Source organism: Oncorhynchus masou, chromosome 18 (genome assembly GCF_036934945.1).
Source record: "Oncorhynchus masou masou isolate Uvic2021 chromosome 18, UVic_Omas_1.1, whole genome shotgun sequence".
In the NCBI taxonomy this organism is placed as follows: Eukaryota; Metazoa; Chordata; class Actinopteri; order Salmoniformes; family Salmonidae; genus Oncorhynchus; species Oncorhynchus masou.
Genome location: NC_088229.1, coordinates 55,113,436 through 55,133,977, shown reverse-complemented (window position 1 = coordinate 55,133,977; position 20,542 = coordinate 55,113,436). Strand labels below are relative to the sequence as shown.

The 20,542-nt window shown below is 44.4% G+C and overlaps 1 protein-coding gene across 1 annotated transcript; it reads right to left on the bottom strand.

Moving 5' to 3' along the window:
* Positions 1-335: 335 nt before the first annotated feature.
* LOC135504844 (synaptic vesicle membrane protein VAT-1 homolog) lies at positions 336-20,506 on the bottom strand. The gene is made up of 6 exons (XM_064923742.1): positions 19,811-20,506; positions 17,163-17,370; positions 14,693-14,863; positions 13,100-13,189; positions 12,441-12,682; positions 336-3,247 (listed from the first exon to the last, which is right to left on the bottom strand). The coding sequence occupies exons 1-6, from the start codon at positions 20,246-20,248 to the stop codon at positions 3,053-3,055; spliced, it is 1,344 nt and encodes a 447-aa protein (XP_064779814.1). The 5' UTR covers positions 20,249-20,506; the 3' UTR covers positions 336-3,052.
* Positions 20,507-20,542: the final 36 nt, after the last annotated feature.

Genomic DNA, 20,542 nt, shown 5'->3' with positions numbered 1-20,542 from the left:
GAGTTCCACTTTAAAATCTGAGTTGTTTGGTGGTGACACTTGGATTATACCGGTCTATTGGTCAAAAAAAAAAGTACCTACAAAATCTACCACAAACAGAGCAAACCAAAAAGATCCCCAAAGAATGCTTTACGCTGACTCAGTCATGCTCTCCACAGCTCCAGTATCACGTCTACACAGAATAACTCAAGGACTGTGTGCAGTACTGTTACTGAAGTGCAAGGGGAGCAATTGGTCTGTATTTGAGATTGTGCGGAATCCCAAGCAGCATACTGTATATAGGACAGCTCAGGGCGTGAAATCACAAAGAAATCGGCATAGCCTAGATAAGCCCGTTTGTCATTTTTAGAATGCAATTTATTCATTTCAGAAAACATGTACAGTACAACACAGGTAAAGGCACAGGGCAAAACGTCAGGAAATCGTCACCAGTTCATGTGGACTGGTGAAAGTGGTGAAAACACAGGTTCAAGCACGGCAGAGGATTTCAATCAAAGACTTCAAATACATCCAGGAAGTGTATGATAACATAAAACAAACCACTTGTAAAGTTAGTCGTGTCATATTAAGTGCTTGGGGACGTCCGTCGGTGCTTTTGGATGAAGCAAAAATAGGCAAACAAATATGGGGATTTGAGCAACAAAAGTATTACAACAACAAACCGCTGGCTCTGAACAATGCAAATCAGCGTTCAGTATGATTCAGGTTTCAGAATGGGTGGAAACACCTGCAGGGTCATAAGGACTCTGGGGGGGAAAAGGAATCAGATATTCAGATTCCCAGTCCCAATTCCTTCCAGAAAATCCCAGCCATGTCTTAGCTCATACCTCATTCATTCCAATGCCAGGAAAGAATGAAAACGACACAAACCCAACCTTTCCATTTTCACTTCTGACAGAGGGGAAAAATTGCAAATGGAAAAAACAAACTCTAATCATAGACACATTCCTAAACAAAAGTTACATTTCATTTGACTTGTTTAACGTGAAAATAAAGATGTGAATGCTCTCTGGAGAGGAGAGAGAGAGAGAGAGAGAGAGAGAGAGAGAGAGAGAGAGTAGGAGTGGAATGTGTGGTGGCGTGGTTTTGGACAGGGAGAAGAGGAGCTTCCTTTCTCTGCTGCGTCGGGTTACCGCCACAGCTGGAAAAAACATCTGCTTCCTCTTATATTAACAATTTGGAGTTTTGAAAGCAGAGTGGAATTAGAGCCCCGTTTTGTATTTGCAAACTTGATTTAGTCCGAACAGAATTAGAGGGGGAGATAAAGTAGAAAAAATGGTCATGGGAATCGAACCCCAGTCTCCAGGTTCGGTATACATCTGCAAGCAGCTGAGTGTGTCAACACTAGACCGTGAGCTCGGCAAGACCATTTGGAGTCATTCATGAAAGCCATAAGATACCAATGTTATGAAATGGAACACAGTGAGAATTCACCATGAAAACACGGGGGGGGGGGGAATGGAAATTCCCTTATACAAATTCTACAGACCAAGTGTTCTATTTGTGAATGTGTCATATGATATTTTTGCCACAGATAATAGTGAATGATATAGGCCTATTCGCTGCAGATCATCGTAGGATACAACATCATGGCACCAACGAGGAAGTGTCCAGAGAGCAAGTACTATAGTTGATGCAAAAGTCAAGTATGTTCCCATGTTCTCCTGTTTCTTAAGTTAGATCAACTTGACTGGTCTGGAGGAAGGCTGGGAACAATCCTTGAGAATACACAGTTACAAACTGGGATTGTTTATATAAAAAGTATATTAAGTATATAATAAGTATATTCCTATTCTACTTTTTATACTGAAGAGGCACTGTTCAACATTGAGAGCCATGCGACGATAATCACAAAACGAAAGCAGTGTTGACAAGAAAAGCTTGTGCCAAACATTTTTTTTTTGGTTTTACCACAAGGTCACCAGGACATTGTTTAATCAAGAACAATTCAAACAGTTTGACAAGGTGAAGGAAGGCCCTGTTCTTCATCATTTTTTGTGATATTTGGGCAAAGGGTAAAGTTGGTGTTTAATTTGGCACACTAGGTCAGGAAAAAAGCAACAATCCATCTAACAAACTACACTTAAACACGGGTCTCGTAGTACTCTCAAAGTGGCCACGAAGTCAGCGACAATTTACATATTGAAATATGACATGAAGACATTGAAAGAGAATTTTGGCAAAGCAGAATTCAAACAACATCAAACCATATATCACTCAGAAATGCACACATGCACACACACACGCACGCACACACACACACACGCACTTTCCATAATTCACTAATGCAAAATACTGACACATTTTCGTTTAAAAGCTGGACCTCCATTTCATATAACAATATGGTATCTGCCTGCGGAATCAAGAAGAGCATGCAATTCAACTTGTAGGGAGACACAGCACAGTAAAGGGTTCGACATTGGTGACTCAGGAAGTGTTGCTAATGGGGCACTTTTTCCTTTGAAACATAAGGCCTTGGAACATACTGGAAACATAGCAACGTGTCTGAGAAGCTATTTTACAAGCAACACGACTAAGTCACTCGTGTCAGTAGAACAAGACCACCATACACATTTGCCCCTAAGCGCAGTTCTAAGTGCAGCTTATCCTAGCCTTGTTAAACGGAGACTCGGCGATGTGCCGTTGGCACGAGTAGCAAGGTAAAGCCAGCGAAGTCGCAGATGAGCACGCTGCGAGACGACGCACTCAGCATCTGTGCGCGTGCACGGCTTACGCTTCAGTCTCCGACGTTAGTGTAGCTGTTTGACAACACCTGCGTAGAAATCAGCCTCGCCTTGTGCTCGTTGTTGATGCTGAAGTCGGCCTGATACGGCTGTTTACTTTGTGTTTCGCAGAATCTACATTTTAACCGAAAGTGGGTAAAAAAAAAAGAAAATATCTTAGATCAGCACTTAGGGGCAACTTCACCTCACACGTATAAACAGATAGAAACACTGAGGCAATGGTCGATTTCTGAGACATGGACTGAGGAGTAGAGAAGGCCAATGATAAAGTGCTCAAGTCTACTGCTCACAAACATACTCTCCCTTTCTCAATTCTCCTCTCTCTTGACCTCTTCTGTGCCGGTCTCCATCTTATTCTCATCCTTTTCCTCCTCTTTCTTGTCCTCTGTCTCTGCTGGCTCAGGGTTGGACTCGGGCTTTTCCTCCTCTTTCTTTGGCTCTGGGAGCAGAATCACCTTGCCGATGTTGTTGCGCTCGTGCATACGCCTCATCGCGTCACCCACCTGATGGAGGGACAGAGAAAAGAGAGATGGCAGGCAGACAGAAAGGTTAAAATACAGATCGACAAACCAACCAACTGAAAGAGAGAGAGAGAGAGGGAGAGAGGGGGATAGAGAGGGATAGAAAGGGAGAGAGAGGGATAGAGAGGGATAGAAAAGGGGGAGAGGGAGAGAGATGCTCTTCTTTTTTTTTGCTCCTGTGCAAAAGTTGGATGTTCAGGATCCAGTTTATTTCCCATTTGTAATAACACATTGGAAATCTGCATCAAACCCTCTCCTTTTACCAGGCTCAGATAATGGCATCTTCTCTGTCCGTCATATGAATACTGAAAGGGTTTGTCCCTATTTAATTGGGACTGCACACACACAAGTGCCTCTCTGACTCCACTGCCCCTGCTCTCTCCACTCACCACCCACCCCACCCCACGGCAACTCAAACAAAGCTTCCCCTAACAACCGACGCCACGGCAACCACGGCCGGTCACCTAGCAACTGCCGGCATCAGACCCATATCAGCCGATGGGGGGCTGAGAATTGCAGTGAGTCTGACACGTCAGACAGTGTAAACAGGAAGGGGAGGGAGGAAGGGGAGGGGAGGGGAGGGAGGAAGGGGAGGGGAGGGAGGGACGAAAGCTAGGGTGGATAGCAAAGAGCTAATATCTGTGGGGAGACTGCTGTCAAAACAGTTTCAATGAATGTCAAATATTGTTTTAATTATTATTATTAATATGCAAGGAACTATTGGAAATGTCATGAAAATGTCACACAGAAAATGAGCCTAGCCTCTACTGGATTAGTTGTAACAACAGTATGTAGCATCACACGTACTACAAATAGGGAGTCTGTTAGTCTGGCGTAAATAGGCTACATGCCAGTTGCAATAGACACAAAGTTTCATAGGAAGGTTAGATGAAATATTAAATTAATTTGACCAATCATATGACTATTCCATTCATTCACTCCTTTCAAAAGGAGTCGGATACCATACCGGCTTCCAGGCAGTTGCATAGCAACAAGAGGTCTAGCTATACACCAGTCATATTTCCTGTCACACAGAGGCACCCTCTAAACAATCTAACCTTTGACGCCAAGCCTTCTGACCAATCAGAAGGGGGTCAAGTGGATAGGAGCGGGGGGAGAGACGTTTCCCATCCTCTCTGGAAAGGCTTTCAAACGTCGCAATGGAAACCACTGGGGTGGCGAATACTAAGTAAACAAATCAGTTGGTCTATAATGAAATTGTTGTAAACAGAATTGGGATTTGAACATACCCCCACCTCTTCCTCCCTCCCCCCTCTCGCATACCCTCTCTGCCTCCCACACAGTCTGTCAATGTCCAACCCTGTTGAGCAGACATAATATCAGACATTACTAAAGAAGCAGGAGAGCTAGGTGTAAACATAGCCTTTCAAGGCAGTGGAAGGAGGAGTGCAAGCCTCTGGAGGGATTATATGAAAGCAATACAGAAATATTTAAAATCGCCACCAGGGGGCAACCGGAAGCAGTGTCTGTATACAATGCAGTACCTTGCCAACATTGTACCTTAGACTGCAGGTCCACTGGGCGCCAGTTCAGGTAGATTATGTAGACTACATGCAGGCTACAGCAGAATTCGTATGTGGATTATAATAAATTGACATATTTGTAGGGTCTAAGATGTATTTTTCGTTAGGGAAAATAAATGGTTTTAATATATGTTCAAGGCAAGCAATAGGCAGAATACATTATTGGTGGCTCAGTGCCTGTGTGGTCCAGCGGTTGCAGCCACAACAGTTTAGCAATGGAAATCTCCCCTACTGTAAGGGCCATCCACACCAAAGACCATAACTACATTGGCAAATTACACATAGCCTAACTATAAAACGTGGGCGAGCACCCCCACTGGAGCAAAGTTGATGGTTTTACAGTAGGCCTACATCTGTCAATCAACTGATGGCCAAATCGGCTATCAACTCAGCCAGAGGAACACAAACAGTAGCCTGTTGTCTGTTTTCACACCATTCATCATGTGACAATGGATAGGCTAACGGGTAGCCTACAGAATGTATTGGAAAATAATCAAATAACAAGGGGCCTATTGCAACCATCAATGGCACTTGATTATCGCCAGCTGATGCCTCGTTAAACCATCAATACCCGCTACATTCATAAACACATCTGATCTTCAATTGCAATCACTATTGGCCACCTCATTACCTCTCCGTAAAACATTATGTCCTTGTTACCTTAGTCCTGCTTGCAACCAAAGTCTCAAGATATGTTCGCCCTCTGGTTGATATTATCACCGGAATAACTTGATTCATTGATTTGCAAGCATTACGTATTGTAGAAATAAACTATTTACTTGTCTACGATGGCAAATCTACTGTGGAAAATATCCAACACTTTGTATGAATGGAAACTAATGTTGGTGTAACCTCGTGTTAGTATTTAATTTGTTCCAATTTATGTTATCCATGAAATATAACTGTCTTTAAAATAAAATTATTTGGTATGGTTATTTCTTTTCAAGGTCGGGGGTAAAATATCCTTGGACTTTCTATAATTACTTAAAATGTGTAACTAAACCAAGACAATCCGGGATTTAGTTATTTGTGCCAGAAGGGTGTGGACCGGAATCGAACACATACTGACAGCGGCCCTAATCCCTACAACACTCCAGGACCACGATTGAAATCAATTTTGACAGTTCATTCGTAACCTTAGGTTCGCCAGAAACCTTAAGATGTCTTCTTTATCGATAATATATATCCGAAATGCATTTCGGATACAACTTCACACTTGTCGTAGTGGGGTGTATGTCGTAGTGGAGATCGATATATATCTTGTGTTCGTTACTAAACTATATACGCCGACGGTTGTTGATGTGTATGGCTGCATTTCAGATACATTTTTTGTACACCTGAATATTGCAGTAATATGATATATAGGCTTACAGTAGCAGTAGGACATTTATTAATATTCATTCTGGTGCGTTTAGCATTTGAGCGAGCGAGGGAGGATGATTTTGATAGCTGGCACTGGCCCGAATGACTCGATTTCCTCCGCATGGAGAGAAAGAGAAATGCGGATTTCCAGTGAATGTATCTAAATCCCGAGGCTCATTGAATTTCCGGATGCGCTGGAAAATGTACCACAACAAAAGTGATACAATTAAGATCCGAAATCTGTATGTACACTCTGTGAGACTACAGGAATCCATGAAATACTACGTTCTCTGCGTCTGCTACGGAGGAGCCCCCGAGCCACAAATATATACTATATCCGTTATTGATGTCACTTGTTAAATCAACTTCTATCGGTGTAGGTGAAGGGCAGGAGACAGGTTAAAGAATGAATTTTAAGCCTTGAGACATGGATTGTGTATGTGTGCCATTCAGAGGGTGAATGGGCAAGACAGGTGCCAGGTGAAACTGTTTGTGTCAAGAACTGCAATGCTGCTGGGGTTTGTACACTCAAAATGTTCCTGTGTGCATCAACAATGGTCCACCATCCAAACGACATCCAGCCAACTTGACACAACTGTGGGAAGCATTGGAGTCAATATGGGCCAGCATGCCACCCTGTGGAACGCTTTCGACAACTTGTAGAGTCCATGCCCAGACAAATTGAGGCTGTTCTGAGGGCAAAAAGGGAGGGGTGCAACGCAATAGACTCATATAAATATATATATATATATATACACACACAGTTCAGAAGTTTACATACAGTTTAGCCAAATACATTTCAAATCAGTTTTTCAATTCCCGGCATTTAATCTGAGTAAAAATTCCCTGTCTTAGGTCAGTTAGGATCACCACTTTTCTTTAAGAATGTGAAATGTCAGAATAATAGTAGAGAGAATGATTTATTTCAGCTTTTGTTTTCATCACATTCCCAGTGGGTCAGAAGTTTACATACACTCAATTAGTATTTGGTGGTATTGGCTTTAAATTGTTTAACTTGGGTCAAACTTTTCGGGTAGCCTTCCACAAGCTTCCCACAATAAGTTGGGTGGATTTTGGCCCATTCCTCCTGATAGAGCTGGTGTAACTGAGTCAGGTTTGTAGGCCTCCTTGCTCGCACACGCTTTTTCAGTTCTACCCACAAATTTTCTATAGGATTGAGGTCAGGGCTTTGTGATGGCCACTCCAATACCTTGACTTTGTTGTCCTTAAGCCATTTTGCCACAACTCTGGAAGTATGCTTGGGGTCATTATCCATTTGGAAGACCCATTTGCGACCAAGCTTTAACTTCCTGACTGATGTCTTGAGATGTTGCTTCAAAATGCCCACAATTTTCCTGCCTCATGATGCCATTTATTTTGTGAAGTGCACCAGTCCCTCCTGCAGCAAAGCACCCACACAACATGATGCTGCCAACCCCGTGCTTTACGGTTTGGATGGTGTTCTTCGGCTTGCATGCCTCCCCTTTTTCCTCCAAACATAACGATGGTCATCATGGCCAAACAGTTCTATTTTTACTTCATCAGACCAGAGGACATTTCTCCAAAAAGTACGATCTTTGTTCCCATGTGCAGTTGCAAACCGTAGGCTGGCTTTTTTATGGCGGTTTTGGAGCAGTGGCTTCTTCCTTGCTGAGCGGCCTTTCAGGTTATGTCGATATAGAACTGGTTTTACTATGGATATAGATACTTTATGTACCTGTTTCCTCCAGCATCTTCACAAGGTCCTTTGCTGTTGTTCTGGGATTGATTTGCACTTTTCGCACCAAAGTACATTCATCTCTAGGAGACAGAACACATCTCCTTCCTAAGCGGTACGATGGCTGCGTGGTCTCATGGTGTTTATACTTGCATACTATTGTTTGTACAGATGAACGTGGTACCTTCAGGCTTTTGGAAAGTGCTCCCAAGGATGAACCAGACTTGTGGAGGTATTGGCTGATTTCTTTTGATTTTCCCATGATGTTGAGCAAAGAGGCACTGAGTTTGAAGGTAGGCCTTGAAATACATCCACAGGTACACCTCCAATTGACTCAAATGATGTCAATTAGCCTATCGGAAGCTTCTAAAGCCATGACATCATTTTCTGCCATTTTCCAAGCTGTTTAAAGGCACAGTCAACTTAGTTTATGTAAACCTCTGAACCACTGGAGTTGTGATACAGTGAATTATAAGTTAAATAATATGTCTGTAAACAGTTGTGTGTCATGCACAAAGTATATGTCCTAACCGACTTGCCAAAACTATAGTTTATTAACAAGACCTTTATGGAGTGGTTGAAAAACTAGTTTTAATGACTCCAACCTAAGTGTATGTAAACTTCCGACTTCAACTATATATATAAACTCAGGAAAAAAAGAAACAACCTTTCACTGTCAACTGCGTTTATTTGCAGCAAACTTAAGATGTGTAAATATTGGATTCAACAACTGAGATATAAACTCAGTTCTACAGACATGTGACTGACAAAAATGGAATAATGTGTCCCTGAACAAAGGCGGGGTCAAAATCAAAAGGAACATTCAGTATCTGGTGTGGCCACCAGCTGCATTAAGTACTGCAGTGCATCTCCTCCTCATGGACTGGACCAGATTTGCCAGTTCTTGCTGTGAGATGTTACCCCACTCTTCCACCAAGGCACCTGCAAGTTCCCGGACATTTCTGAGGGGGGGGGGCGGCCCTAGCTCTCACGCTCCGATCCAACAGGTCCCAGACGTGCTCAATGGGATTCAGATCCGGGTTCTTCGCTGGCCATGGCAGAACACTGACATTTCTGTCTTGCAGGAAATCACGCACAGAACAAGCAGTATGGCTGGTGGCATTGTCATTCCTGGAGGGTCATGTCAGGATGAGCCTGCAGGAAGGGTACCACATGAGGGAGGAGGATATCTTCCCTATAACGCACAGCGTTGAGATTGCCTGCAATGACAACAAGCTCAGTCCGATGATGCTGTGACACACCGCCCCAGACCATGACGGACCCTCCACCTCCAAATCGATACCGCTCCAGAGTACAGGCCTCGGTGTAACGCTCATTCCTTCAACAATAACGCGATTCCGACCATCACCCCTGGTGAGACAAAACAGCGACTCGTCAGTGAAGAGTACTTTTTGCCAGTCTGTCTGGTCCAGAGATGGTGGGTTTGTGCCCATAGGCACACCGGTGATGTCTGGTGAGGACCTGCCTTACAACAGGCCTATTTTGACTTTTTTTCTACATTATAGAATAATAGTGAAGACATGGAATCATGCAGTAACGAAAAAAGTGTTAAGCAAATCAAAATATATTTTATATTTGAGATTCTTCAAAGTAGCCACCCTTTGCCTTAATGACAGCTTTGAACACTTTGAGTGTTTCAATTTGAGTGTTTCTTCAATGTTTTTGCGGGTGTTGCGAAATTCTTGTGTTTCGAGCTCCAACAGTGCAGTAATATCTAACAATTTCACAACAATACACACAAATCTAAAGTAAAGGAATGGAATTAATAATATATAAATATTTCGGGCGAACAACGTCAGAGCGGCATAGACTAAGATACAGTAGAAAAGGATAGAATACAGTATGTACATATGAGATGAGTAATGTCATGTTCCATTATTAAAGTGGCCAGTGATGATTTCAAGTCTATATAGGGCAGCAGCCTCTAATGTGCTAGTGATGGCTATTTAACAGTCTGATAGCTTTGAGATAGTAGCTATTTTTCAGTCTCTCGGTCACAGCTTTGATGCACCTGCACTGACATTGCTTTCTGGATGATAGCAGGGCGATCAGGCAGTCGTTCAGGTGGTTGTTGTCCTTGATGATTTTTTTGGCCTTCCTGTGACATCGGGTGCTGTAGGTGTCCTGGAGGGCAGGTAGTTTGCCCCCGGTGATGCAATGGGCAGACTGCGCTTCCCTCTGGAGAGCCCTGCGGTTACGGGCAGTGATACAGCCCAAAAGCATGCTCTAAATTGTGCATCTGTAAAAGTTGGTGAGGGTTTTAGGTGCCAAGCCAAATTTCTTTATCCTCCTGAGGTTGAAGAGGCGCTGTTGTGCCGCCTTCACGACACTGTATGTGTGGGTGTACCATTTCAATTTGTCAGTGATGTGTACACAGAGGAACTTGAAGCTTTACACCTTCTCCACCGTGGTCCTGTTGATGTGGATAGGGGGGTGCTCCCTCTGCTGTTTCCTGAAGTCCACGATCAGCTCTTTTGTTTTGTTGATGTTGGGTGAGAGGTTATTCTTCTGGCGCCACACTCCCAGGGCCCTCACCTCCTCCCTGTAGTCTGTCTCGTCATTGTTGGTAATTAGGCCCACGACTGTTGTGTCGTTTGCAAACTTGATGATTGAGTTGGAGGCATGCGTGGCTAGGCAGTCATGTTTGAACAGGGAACACAGGAGGAGGCTGAGCACGCATCCTTGTGGGGCCCCAGTGTTGAGGATCAGAAAAGTGGAGGTGTTTCCTACCAACACCACCTGGGGGTTGGCCCGTCAGGAAGTCCAGAACCCAGTTGCACAGGGCGGGGTTCAGACCGAGGGCCTCAAGCTTAATGATAAGCTTGGAGGGTACTATGGTGTTGAATGCTGAGCTTTAGTTTGGGATGCTGAGATGGTTTGGGATGAGTTGGACCGCAGAGTGAAGGAAAAGCAGCCAACAAGTGGTCAGCATATGTGGGAACTCCTTCAAGACTGTTGGAAAAGCATTCCTCGAGAAAATGGTTGAGAGAATGCCAAGAGTGTGCAAAGCTGTCATCAAGGCAAAGGGTGGCTACTTTGAAGAATCTAAAATCTTAAATATATTTTGATTTGTTTAACACTTTTTTTGATTACGACATGATTCCATATGTGCTATTTCATAGTTTTAATGTCTTCACTATTATTCTACAAGGGAGAAAATGGTATAGGCATTCTCTCAACCAGCTTCATGAGGTAGTCACCTGGAATGCATTTCAATTAACCGTTGTTCTTTAATTTGTGGAATTTCTGTTGTGACAAGGTAGGGATGGTATACAGAAGATAGCCCTATTTGGTAAAAGACCAAGTCCATATTATGGCAAAAAACAGCACAAATAAGCAAAGAGAAACAACAGTCCATCATTACCTTAAGACATGAAGGTCAGTCAATCTAGAAAACTTATTCAAGTGCAGTCACAAAACCGTAAAGCGCTATGATGAAACTGGCACTAATGAGGACCGCCACAGGAAAGGAAGACTCATAGTTACCTCTGCTGCACAGGATAAGTTCATTACAGTTACCAGCCTCAGAAATTGCAGCCCAAATAAATGCTTCACAGAGTTCAAGTAACAGACACATCTCAACATCAACTGTTCAGAGGAAACTGCGCGAATCAGGCCTTCATGGTCGAATTGCTGCAAAGAAACCACTACTAAAGAACACCAAAAGAAGAAGACACTTGCTTGGGCCAAGAAACATGAGCAATGGACAATAGACCGGTGGAAATCTATCCTTTTATCTGGTGGGTCCAAATTTTAGATTTTTGGTTCCAACCGCCGTGTCTGTGAGACGCGGAGTAGGTGAACGGATGATCTCTGTATGTGTGGTTCCCACCGTGAAGCATTGAGGAGGAGGTGTGATGGTGTGGGGGTGCTTTGCTGGTGTCACTGTCTGTGATTTATTTAGAATTCAAGGCACACTTAACCAGCATGGCTACCACAGCGATACGTCATCCCATCTGGTTTGCGCTTAGTGGGGCTATCATTTGTTTTTCAACAGGACAATGACCCAACACACCTCCAGGCTGTGTAAGGGCTATTTGACCAAGGAGAGTGATCAGATGACCTGGCCTCCACAACCAATTGAAATGGTTTGGGATGTGTTGGACCACAGAGTGAAGGAAAAGCAGCCAACAAGTGCTCAGCATATGTGGGAACTTCTTCAAGACTTTTGGAAAAGCATTTCTCATGAAGCTGGTTGAGAGAATGCCAAGAGTGTGCAAAGCTGTCATCAATGCAAAGGGTGGCTACTTTGAAGAATCTAAAATATATTTTGATTTGTTTAACACTTTTTTGGTTACTACATGATTCCATTTGTGTTATTTCATAGTTTTGAAGTCTTCACTATTATTCTACTATTAGAAAATAGTATTGACATTCTCTCAACCAGCTTCATGAGGTAAACTTGAATGAGTAGGTGTGTCCAAAACTTTACCTGGTACTGTATACTGTATATAATGCATAGCCACTGACCTACTCATAGATATTCACTGCACCTGTGTACACACACACACACACCCACCCACCCACCCACCTGTTCAAAGTGGTAGGTGGAGTCAATGCGGGGCTTGATCTTGCCCTGCGTATAGAGTTCCAGTAGGCGGGTCATGGTCTGGGTGATGAGCTCGTCCTCGTCACTCAGGTAGCCCAGATGGAAGCCACACACAGCCTTGTTGGCATGCATCAGCCTCAGGGTGTTGATGGTGAATTGGTTGTACCAGGTCTTGGCTACCGCCAATAGGTTCTTCTTCTGACCCGTCACACAGTTGGCTGCACCTGGAAAATTGAGTCATGAAGTCAGGGACACATGGAGAGGACATTACCACCCTACCAGAAATGTGCATGTTAAAAAAAGTGTTGTAAATATAATAATTACACAACCACACATTTTACACATTTTACAAATTGAATTGTAACACTTAAAAAATGCAAACACTTGAAAAGCTAGCTTGGAATGCATATTTTCCCCTCAATACATTTTAAATGTATTGGAAACAGGTTATCAAGTCATTTCACATACCATAGAACATGCTAGAATTGCAAATGGAATGTGTTAAATCTTCTATAAAATGTCCAGTAGGGAAGGGATGTAGTGGTACAGAAAAAGGTGGGTAAACACTGAGTGCCGGTTGAGATGACAGGAGGCGAGTAATGTTAAACGCTAATAAAAACAACGGTAATTTAGTCTCTTACCAAACACTATGAGGGTGCCCATGGGCTTCAGCAAACTAAAGGCCTTTTGGGTGTCTGAGCCTCCCAGAGGGTCCAGGACAATGTCCAATCCTGAGGGAAAGAGACAGAAATGCCATTGGAAACGGATTTGCTCGAGTGGATCACTAGTACTGATCGAGAGGCTTGACATACAGTTTACATCGTATGCAATGATACACTACATAATCAAAAGTATGTGGACACCTGCTCGTCAAACATCTCATTCCAAAATCATGGGCATTGAAATGGAGTTGGTCCCCTCTTTGCTGCTATAACAGCCCCCACTCTTATGGGAAGGCCTTCCATTAGATGTTGGAACATTGCTGCGCGGACTTGCTTCCATTCTGCCACAAGAGCATTAGTGAGGTAGCCACTGATGTTGGGCGATTAGGCCTGGCTCGCAGTCGGCGTTCCAATTCAATCCAAAGTTGTTCGATGGGGTTGAGGTCAGGGATCTGTGCAGGCCAGTCAAGTTCTTCCACATCGATCTTGACAAACCATTTCTGTATGGACCTCGCTAGTTGCATGGGGGCAATGTCATGCTGAAAGAGGAAAGGGCCTTCCCCAAACTGTTGCCACAAAGTTGGAAGCACAGAATCGCCTGGAATGTCATTGTATGCTGTAGAGTTATGATTTCCCTTCACTAGAACTAAGGGGCCTAGCCCGAACAATGAAAAACAGCTCCAGAACATTATTCCTCCTCCACCAAACTTTATAGTTAGCACTATGCATTCAGGCAGGTAACCTTCTCCTGGCATCGGCCAAACCCAGATTTGTCCGTCGGACTGCCAGATGGTGAAGCATGATTCATCACTCCAGAGAACGCGTTTCCATTGCGCCAGAGTCCAATGGCAGCGAGGTTTACACCACTCCAGCCGACGTTTAGCATTGCGCACGGTGATTTTAGGCTGCTCGGCCATAGAAACCCATTTCATGAAGCTCCCGACGGAACAGTTCTTGTGCTGAAGTTGCTTCCATAGGTAGTTTGGAACTCAGTAGTGAGTGTCGCAACCAAGGACAGACAATTTTTGCGCACTACGCACTTCAGCACTCTGCAGTCCCATTCTGTGAACTTGTGTGGTCTGCCACTTCATGGTTGAGCCGTTGTTGCTCCTAGATATTTCCACTTCACAATAACAGCATTACAGTTGACCGAGGCAGCTCTAGTAGGGCAGAAATTTGACTGACTTGTTGGAAAGTTGGTGTCCAATGACGGTGCCACGTTGAAAGTCACTGAGCTCTTCAGTAAAGCCATTCTACTGTCAATGTCTATGGAGATTGCATGGCTGTGTGCTCAATTTTATACACCTGTCAGCAACGGGTGTGGCTGAAATAGCCAAATCCACTAATTTGAAGGGGTGTCCACATACTTTTGTATGTATAGTGTATACTTCAAAGAGGAGATGACAAAGGCACCTATCAGTGATGCTGATGATACCGCCCTTTAGCCTGGTCCCAGATCTATTTGCGTTGTCTTGCCAACTCATATGGTGATTGTCACACCAATAACCATAGGAGTTGGCAAGACAGTACGAACAGATCTTGGACCAGGTTGCATATCCAATCAATCCTTACCCTTGGGGCTGATTTTACGGATCTCCTCAGCATAATCTCGTGTACGGTAGTCGATGGGGTGGGTGACGCCCCCCTGGCCGATGGTCTCGTGCTTGCTGGCCGACGCAGTTCCAAACACGGTCACGTCCTCCAGCAACTGACAGAGCTGGGTGGCAGCGATGCCCACACCACCTACAGTAGAGGGACATAAGGGGACAAGACACAGAGAGAGGCACGAGGGACGCATAGCATGAGAGATACTGTAGGTAACATAGATGCAGGAGAATTGTGACAGAGGTGATTCCTGATGAGAGGTGATTCAGTATTCTAGACATACTGTTCTGTCACAGGCAGGATGTAAGCTCAAAGCTTTTAGCAAACCTTTAAATTCTGTTTATCTGACACACTCTCCCCTTCATAGTGGTAGGGTGAGGCAACAACACATCTGCCACGCTGATTCTCAACACAGGGGCCCCTCAGGGGTGTGTGCTTAGTCCCCTCCTGTACTCCCTGTTCACCCACAACTGCATGGCCAAGCACGACTCCAGCACCATCCTTAAGTTTGCCGACGACACAACGGTGGTAGGCCTGATCACCGACAATGATGAGACAGCCTATAGGGAAGAGGTCAGAGACCTGGCAGTCTGGTGCCAGGACAATAACCTCTCCCTCAAAGTGACCAAGACAAAGGAGATGATCATGGACTACAGGAAAAGGAGGGCTGAGCCAGCACCCATTCACACTGAAAGGGCTGTAGTGGAGCAGGTCGAGAGCTTCAAATTACTTGGTGTCCACATCACCAACAAACTATCATGGTCCAAATACGCCAAATACACCAGACAGTCATGAAAAGGGGAACGACAATGCCTATTCCCCCTCAGGAGACTGAAAAGATTTGGCATAGGTCCTCAGATTCTCAAAAAGTTCTACAGCTGACCCATCGAGAGCATCCTGACTGGTTGCTTCACCGCCTGGTATGGCAACTACTCGGCATCCGACCACAAGGCGCTACAGTGGGTAGTGCGTACTACCCAATACATCACTGGGGCCAAGCTTCCTGCCACCCAGGACCTCTATACCAGGAAGGTCCTAAAAATTGTCAAAGACTCCAGCCACCCTAGTCATAGACTCATCTCTCTGCTACCGCACTGCAAACGGTACCGGAGCACCAACATTGCATTGACCCCCCCTTTTTTTATGCTGCTGCTACTCACTGTTTATTATCTACGCATAGTCGCTTTACCCCTACCTACAGTACATGTACATATTACTTCAATTACCTCAACTAACCTGTACCCCCGCACATTGACTCGGTACCGGTACCCCCTGTATAATCGCCTCGTTATTGTTATTTTATTGTATTACATTTAAGGGCTTGTAAGTTAGCATTTTACAGTAAGGTCTACACGGCGCATGTGACAAATATAATTGTATTTTATTTGATAGTGGATACTCAAAACACAACCCACTGGGCACAGACAGCAATTCAATATCTATTCCACGTTGGTTGAAGCGTGCCCTTTCGCATCACCACCGCCAGCTACTGTGCTCATAAAAATATTTCTGACACACCCCCGGACCGATAGCGTTACCGCCAGCACTAAGATTTACCATTGCGCTAAGTTTGTTAAAATAGAGCCCCTACTTTGTGTCTGTGTGTGTTCAAAAAAGGTAGAGCCCAATTTGTAGGAAGAAAACAGAAACCGTTCTGTTTGTTCCAACATCTAAGAGCGGAGCTCAAAGGTTACTCACATAACCGCGGTTCTATGAACCAAGCATTTGTATTTTTTTTGGGGGGGGGGGGGTTTCTCTCGCATCCTCATTTCCAAATCAGGTGACCCAACATGGGGCCCGTGACCACTAGTTTAGGAAACACTGCAGTACAGTATAAACCAAATCCTACTTATCTTATCCATCTTTGTTTTGTTTTTTCAAGGCCATGAAGCTAAAAAACCATGTGAAACGTTGAGTGTTACCAAAGCAACAGGATGATAACGATCTATATTGTCAGTTGGCTAAGGTGCTGCATGTCGTACAGTGTTATCCTCAGAGGTAAGAGGTGGCGTTGCCATGGAAATGGAGGCCTATTGTTCCAGGGTAAAAGGACAGGGGAGTCACTACAGACTTGTATGTCCACCTACGCTATATACTGTGCAGTCTCCCATTCTAAGGTCAAGGAAAGTATGTCAAAGCCGTGACTTAAGCCTAGTCAGTGGTGCAGATGAATGGCTATGTTATATAGTACTACTGTGGTTGTGAGGGGACATTCTGGGGCTGTGGAGTGTGTTTGTGGTGGGGAAAGGGGTACATTTTTATAGTATATGTGTGTATGTGACCTACGAGTGCCACTCGATGTATAATCAGTCACATTCCAATAAGTAAACATGAGCGTGTGTGTATGTTCGTAAGATTGTGTGTGTATGTGTACTTGTGTGAGTGTGTATGCGTTTGCGCCCTTGTGGATGTGTGTGTGTGTCCACCACTACTGTACCTGCTGCCATGTGGATGAGGATGCTCTGTCCGGCCCTGACGTTGGCCATCTCAAAAAGCATCATGTAGGCCGTCAGGTAGTTGACGGGAAGGGCCGCCGCTTCCTCGAAGCTCATTGATTCAGGCATGATGAATGTGTGGCTAGCAGGCACAACCACCACCTCCTGCCACAGACCGTGACGACTCAACACCAACACACGGTCACCCACCTGAGAGAGGGACATTTCACATGGGTCATAAGTCACAACAAAATCCTAACAACTATTTGTTGAGTGGCAAAGTTTTCTGACTAAAACAATATTGTGGTGGTTGCCAACAGGAAGTTGCTTTCTTACGGTCCATGTGAATATTATGAACGAGAGGAGAAGATGTCTTTATTGAGATGCACTCCTGCAATAGCTGAATCTCCCATGTCAGAAGAGCACTGCTGACTTACTTGCCTGGGGCCAGATCAATTGTTGCGGTCTTGCCCAACTCCTATGGTCATTGTCTAACAGATCTGGGACCAGGCAAGCCGTAGACTTTTTAATTTGTGTTTCGAAAGAGGCCAAGAGGCGGAAGACGCAGGAAAGTCGTCCAATCGGTCTCTGAATGTTATAACATTTCCTGTATGTGATTCCTCGAGATGTACGGGTTGCTTCTCTTCCTGCTGCTCACAAACACATGACAATAAAGTACTCATGACTCACAGATCACATTGTCACATTGCATTTTATGCGGTCACTGACCTCAAGGTCTGCACAAAGGGTGCATGACCAATTGAGACCTATCAGAACCTGCATGAAACTTCTATTTGAAAACATACCATTGTTCAGGAATATTCTGTGGAAGTGTTGGTTGAGTATTTCACAGAACCAGTCAATAACACATACCAGGAAAGAATGAATAAAAAAGAAAAACAAGAGAACACGGAAAAAACAAACACCACTGAGGAAAAGGTTCACATGTGGGTGGGGCTTTTTGCTCGAAAAGTGAATATGTCAACGGTTGACATCATTTGATCACTGACCAATCTGATCACACCATTACTGATCACATCTATCTGGTCTTTTTAGGATGGGCGAAGAGGATTCAACAAGGCTGAAGATTTTAAAACAGGGTCGTATTAATTTGTACCAAACGGATGAAAACTGACTGAAACAGAGAGGGACTAATTGGATTTGTCCAGTAAGAAACGCTGATTTCTGTTTTTTCATTGCAAGACATTTTAAAACATTGCAATGCTTGCCCTGATGAATACGCCCCAAATCTGGTGTCTGTTTCAGCCCGGGAAATATCCCATGTGACCTCACCCGAAACAGCCACGCCCTCAGTCCACCTCTGGATAGCTTCACTGATTGGGCCAAAGCGGCCATTTGGACAAACGTCGATAAAACAGTGAGTTGTTGAGACCATGTTGGCCAAAAGACAAAAACTGAGCTCAGCATAAACAGAAACAGGAACAGGGCCAAGCCTAGGCTACTCCCAAAACAGACTCTAAAAGACAGCAGCTGGGTTCTGCCTTTATATTGTCCACAGATCGGGTAGCACTCTGACTCTAGGCTGTTGTTGTTGGTGGTGGTGGTTAGGTGTCTTGGAACTAGAAGCACAAGAATTTCGCTACACTCGCATTAACATCTGCTAACCATGTGTTTGTGACCAATACAATTTGATTTGATTTGTGGCCAATTGTGCAGAAAGAATGTGATGTCCTTCTATAGGATTCTTCTAGCCATCTGTTTGGGGGAAGGGAGGGTGGAAAGGGGTGTGGCAAGGGGAGGAGAAGAAAATGAAGGGGGAGGAGAAGGAAATATCAAATGTAACTGACCATGTTTGTGGAACAGTGAAGGGTTATGATGTACTGTACAAACAGTACTGACTATATGGGTCTGACAGACAGACAGACTCACACATAGGCTCACCTTGCATATCGGCAAACAATTGCACACAAACACAGGGCCAAAACACACACACACGCACACGCCAAAGGAAATATTGCTGATATCAAAATATTATATCAGAGCCCTTCATCAAATAGATTGGGTCATGTCATTGCAGTGTTACGCACACACGAGTTGACAGCCCTTGGGGGAATTCTCTAAGCACAGCATGGCAGTGTCAGTGTCATCACTCATTTCACATCTCCATCCCACTTCGGATATTCACAGTCTGGAAGTATCAGAGAGGGAACAAATGGAGACAGGGGAGAACCTGTTAACCCCAACCTCTGATTATCACTTCTCAACAGGTTCTTGGAGGTGTTATAACAAATCGAGATAGGTAGCAGGAAGACACACCAACTGACCACAGGATATGTGACTTTCATTGGGAAGACAGAATATGCTCCCTGCAATTATAGTAGCCCAATATTTGATACTAAAATCAAGACAATAATGCAGCCAAGGATGAAAAAAGATCAATCACGTAAAAGGAGCGCCCAAAATAGTGCTGTCATACTGCACTGTTAACCAGGATTTTGTGCACGCCTCCTCAATAAAATATTATAACCTATATAACGGTTCTGTGCATGGACAAAAAGGGCCACGTTTGATGTATTGATTGGGCGGGCCTCGCCCAATGAATTTGATTTGAATAGAAATTATGAGCAATAGGCTACCATAAAGAAAGAAAGGGCTTGAAAGAAACATGATGCTATGTTTTTAGACTCACTTTTCTATCCGTCACCTCTTCCCCTAAGGCTTCAATCACGCCCGAGCATTCCATCCCGGGCGTGACGGGCGGCGACGGCAGCAGCTCATACATCCCCTGTCTCCCCAACAACTCTGCGAAGTTCAGACCACACGCCTTGACCCGCACCAGCACCTCTGCGTTTTTCAGGCTCGGCTTTCCTTTTTTCACCTGGAGCTTCACTTTGTCATAGCCTCCATAGCCCGTTAGGAACAAAGCACGGTAGCTGAAAACTTCCTCATCGGGCGCCACCGGCGCTCTGTCTGGGGTCGCCGCCGCTGGCTCGTCTGCTGGCTCTTCCGCGGGGGATGGCTCACCCTCTTGGGCTGCCTCCGATGGAGGTTCCTCAGTAGGTGGGTTCTCTGTCTTATCTTCTGCGGATTCTTGCTGCTGTCGTGCCGGTGCCTCTTCGCCAGACATGATCGGAATCACAAAAATAGCCTATTTTTCCCAATGCGCTTTTCTTTCTTTGGTAGTTCTGTTTCTCAGGTTTCCTCGATAGTCTAAAAAACACCTTACAGAAGTTGCAGTAAAAATGTATTTTTTTTCGTAAACTAGCCTATTGCAGTGCACAATTCAACTGTAAAAAAATATATAGATAGCCTATTACAACAGGTAATACCAGGAGGTGATTTGAGTGCGTGCACCCTAGCCAGGAAAGTGGCAGATATTCTACTTGGCAATGGAGAGCAGTGCGCAGTCAGACGGGATGTG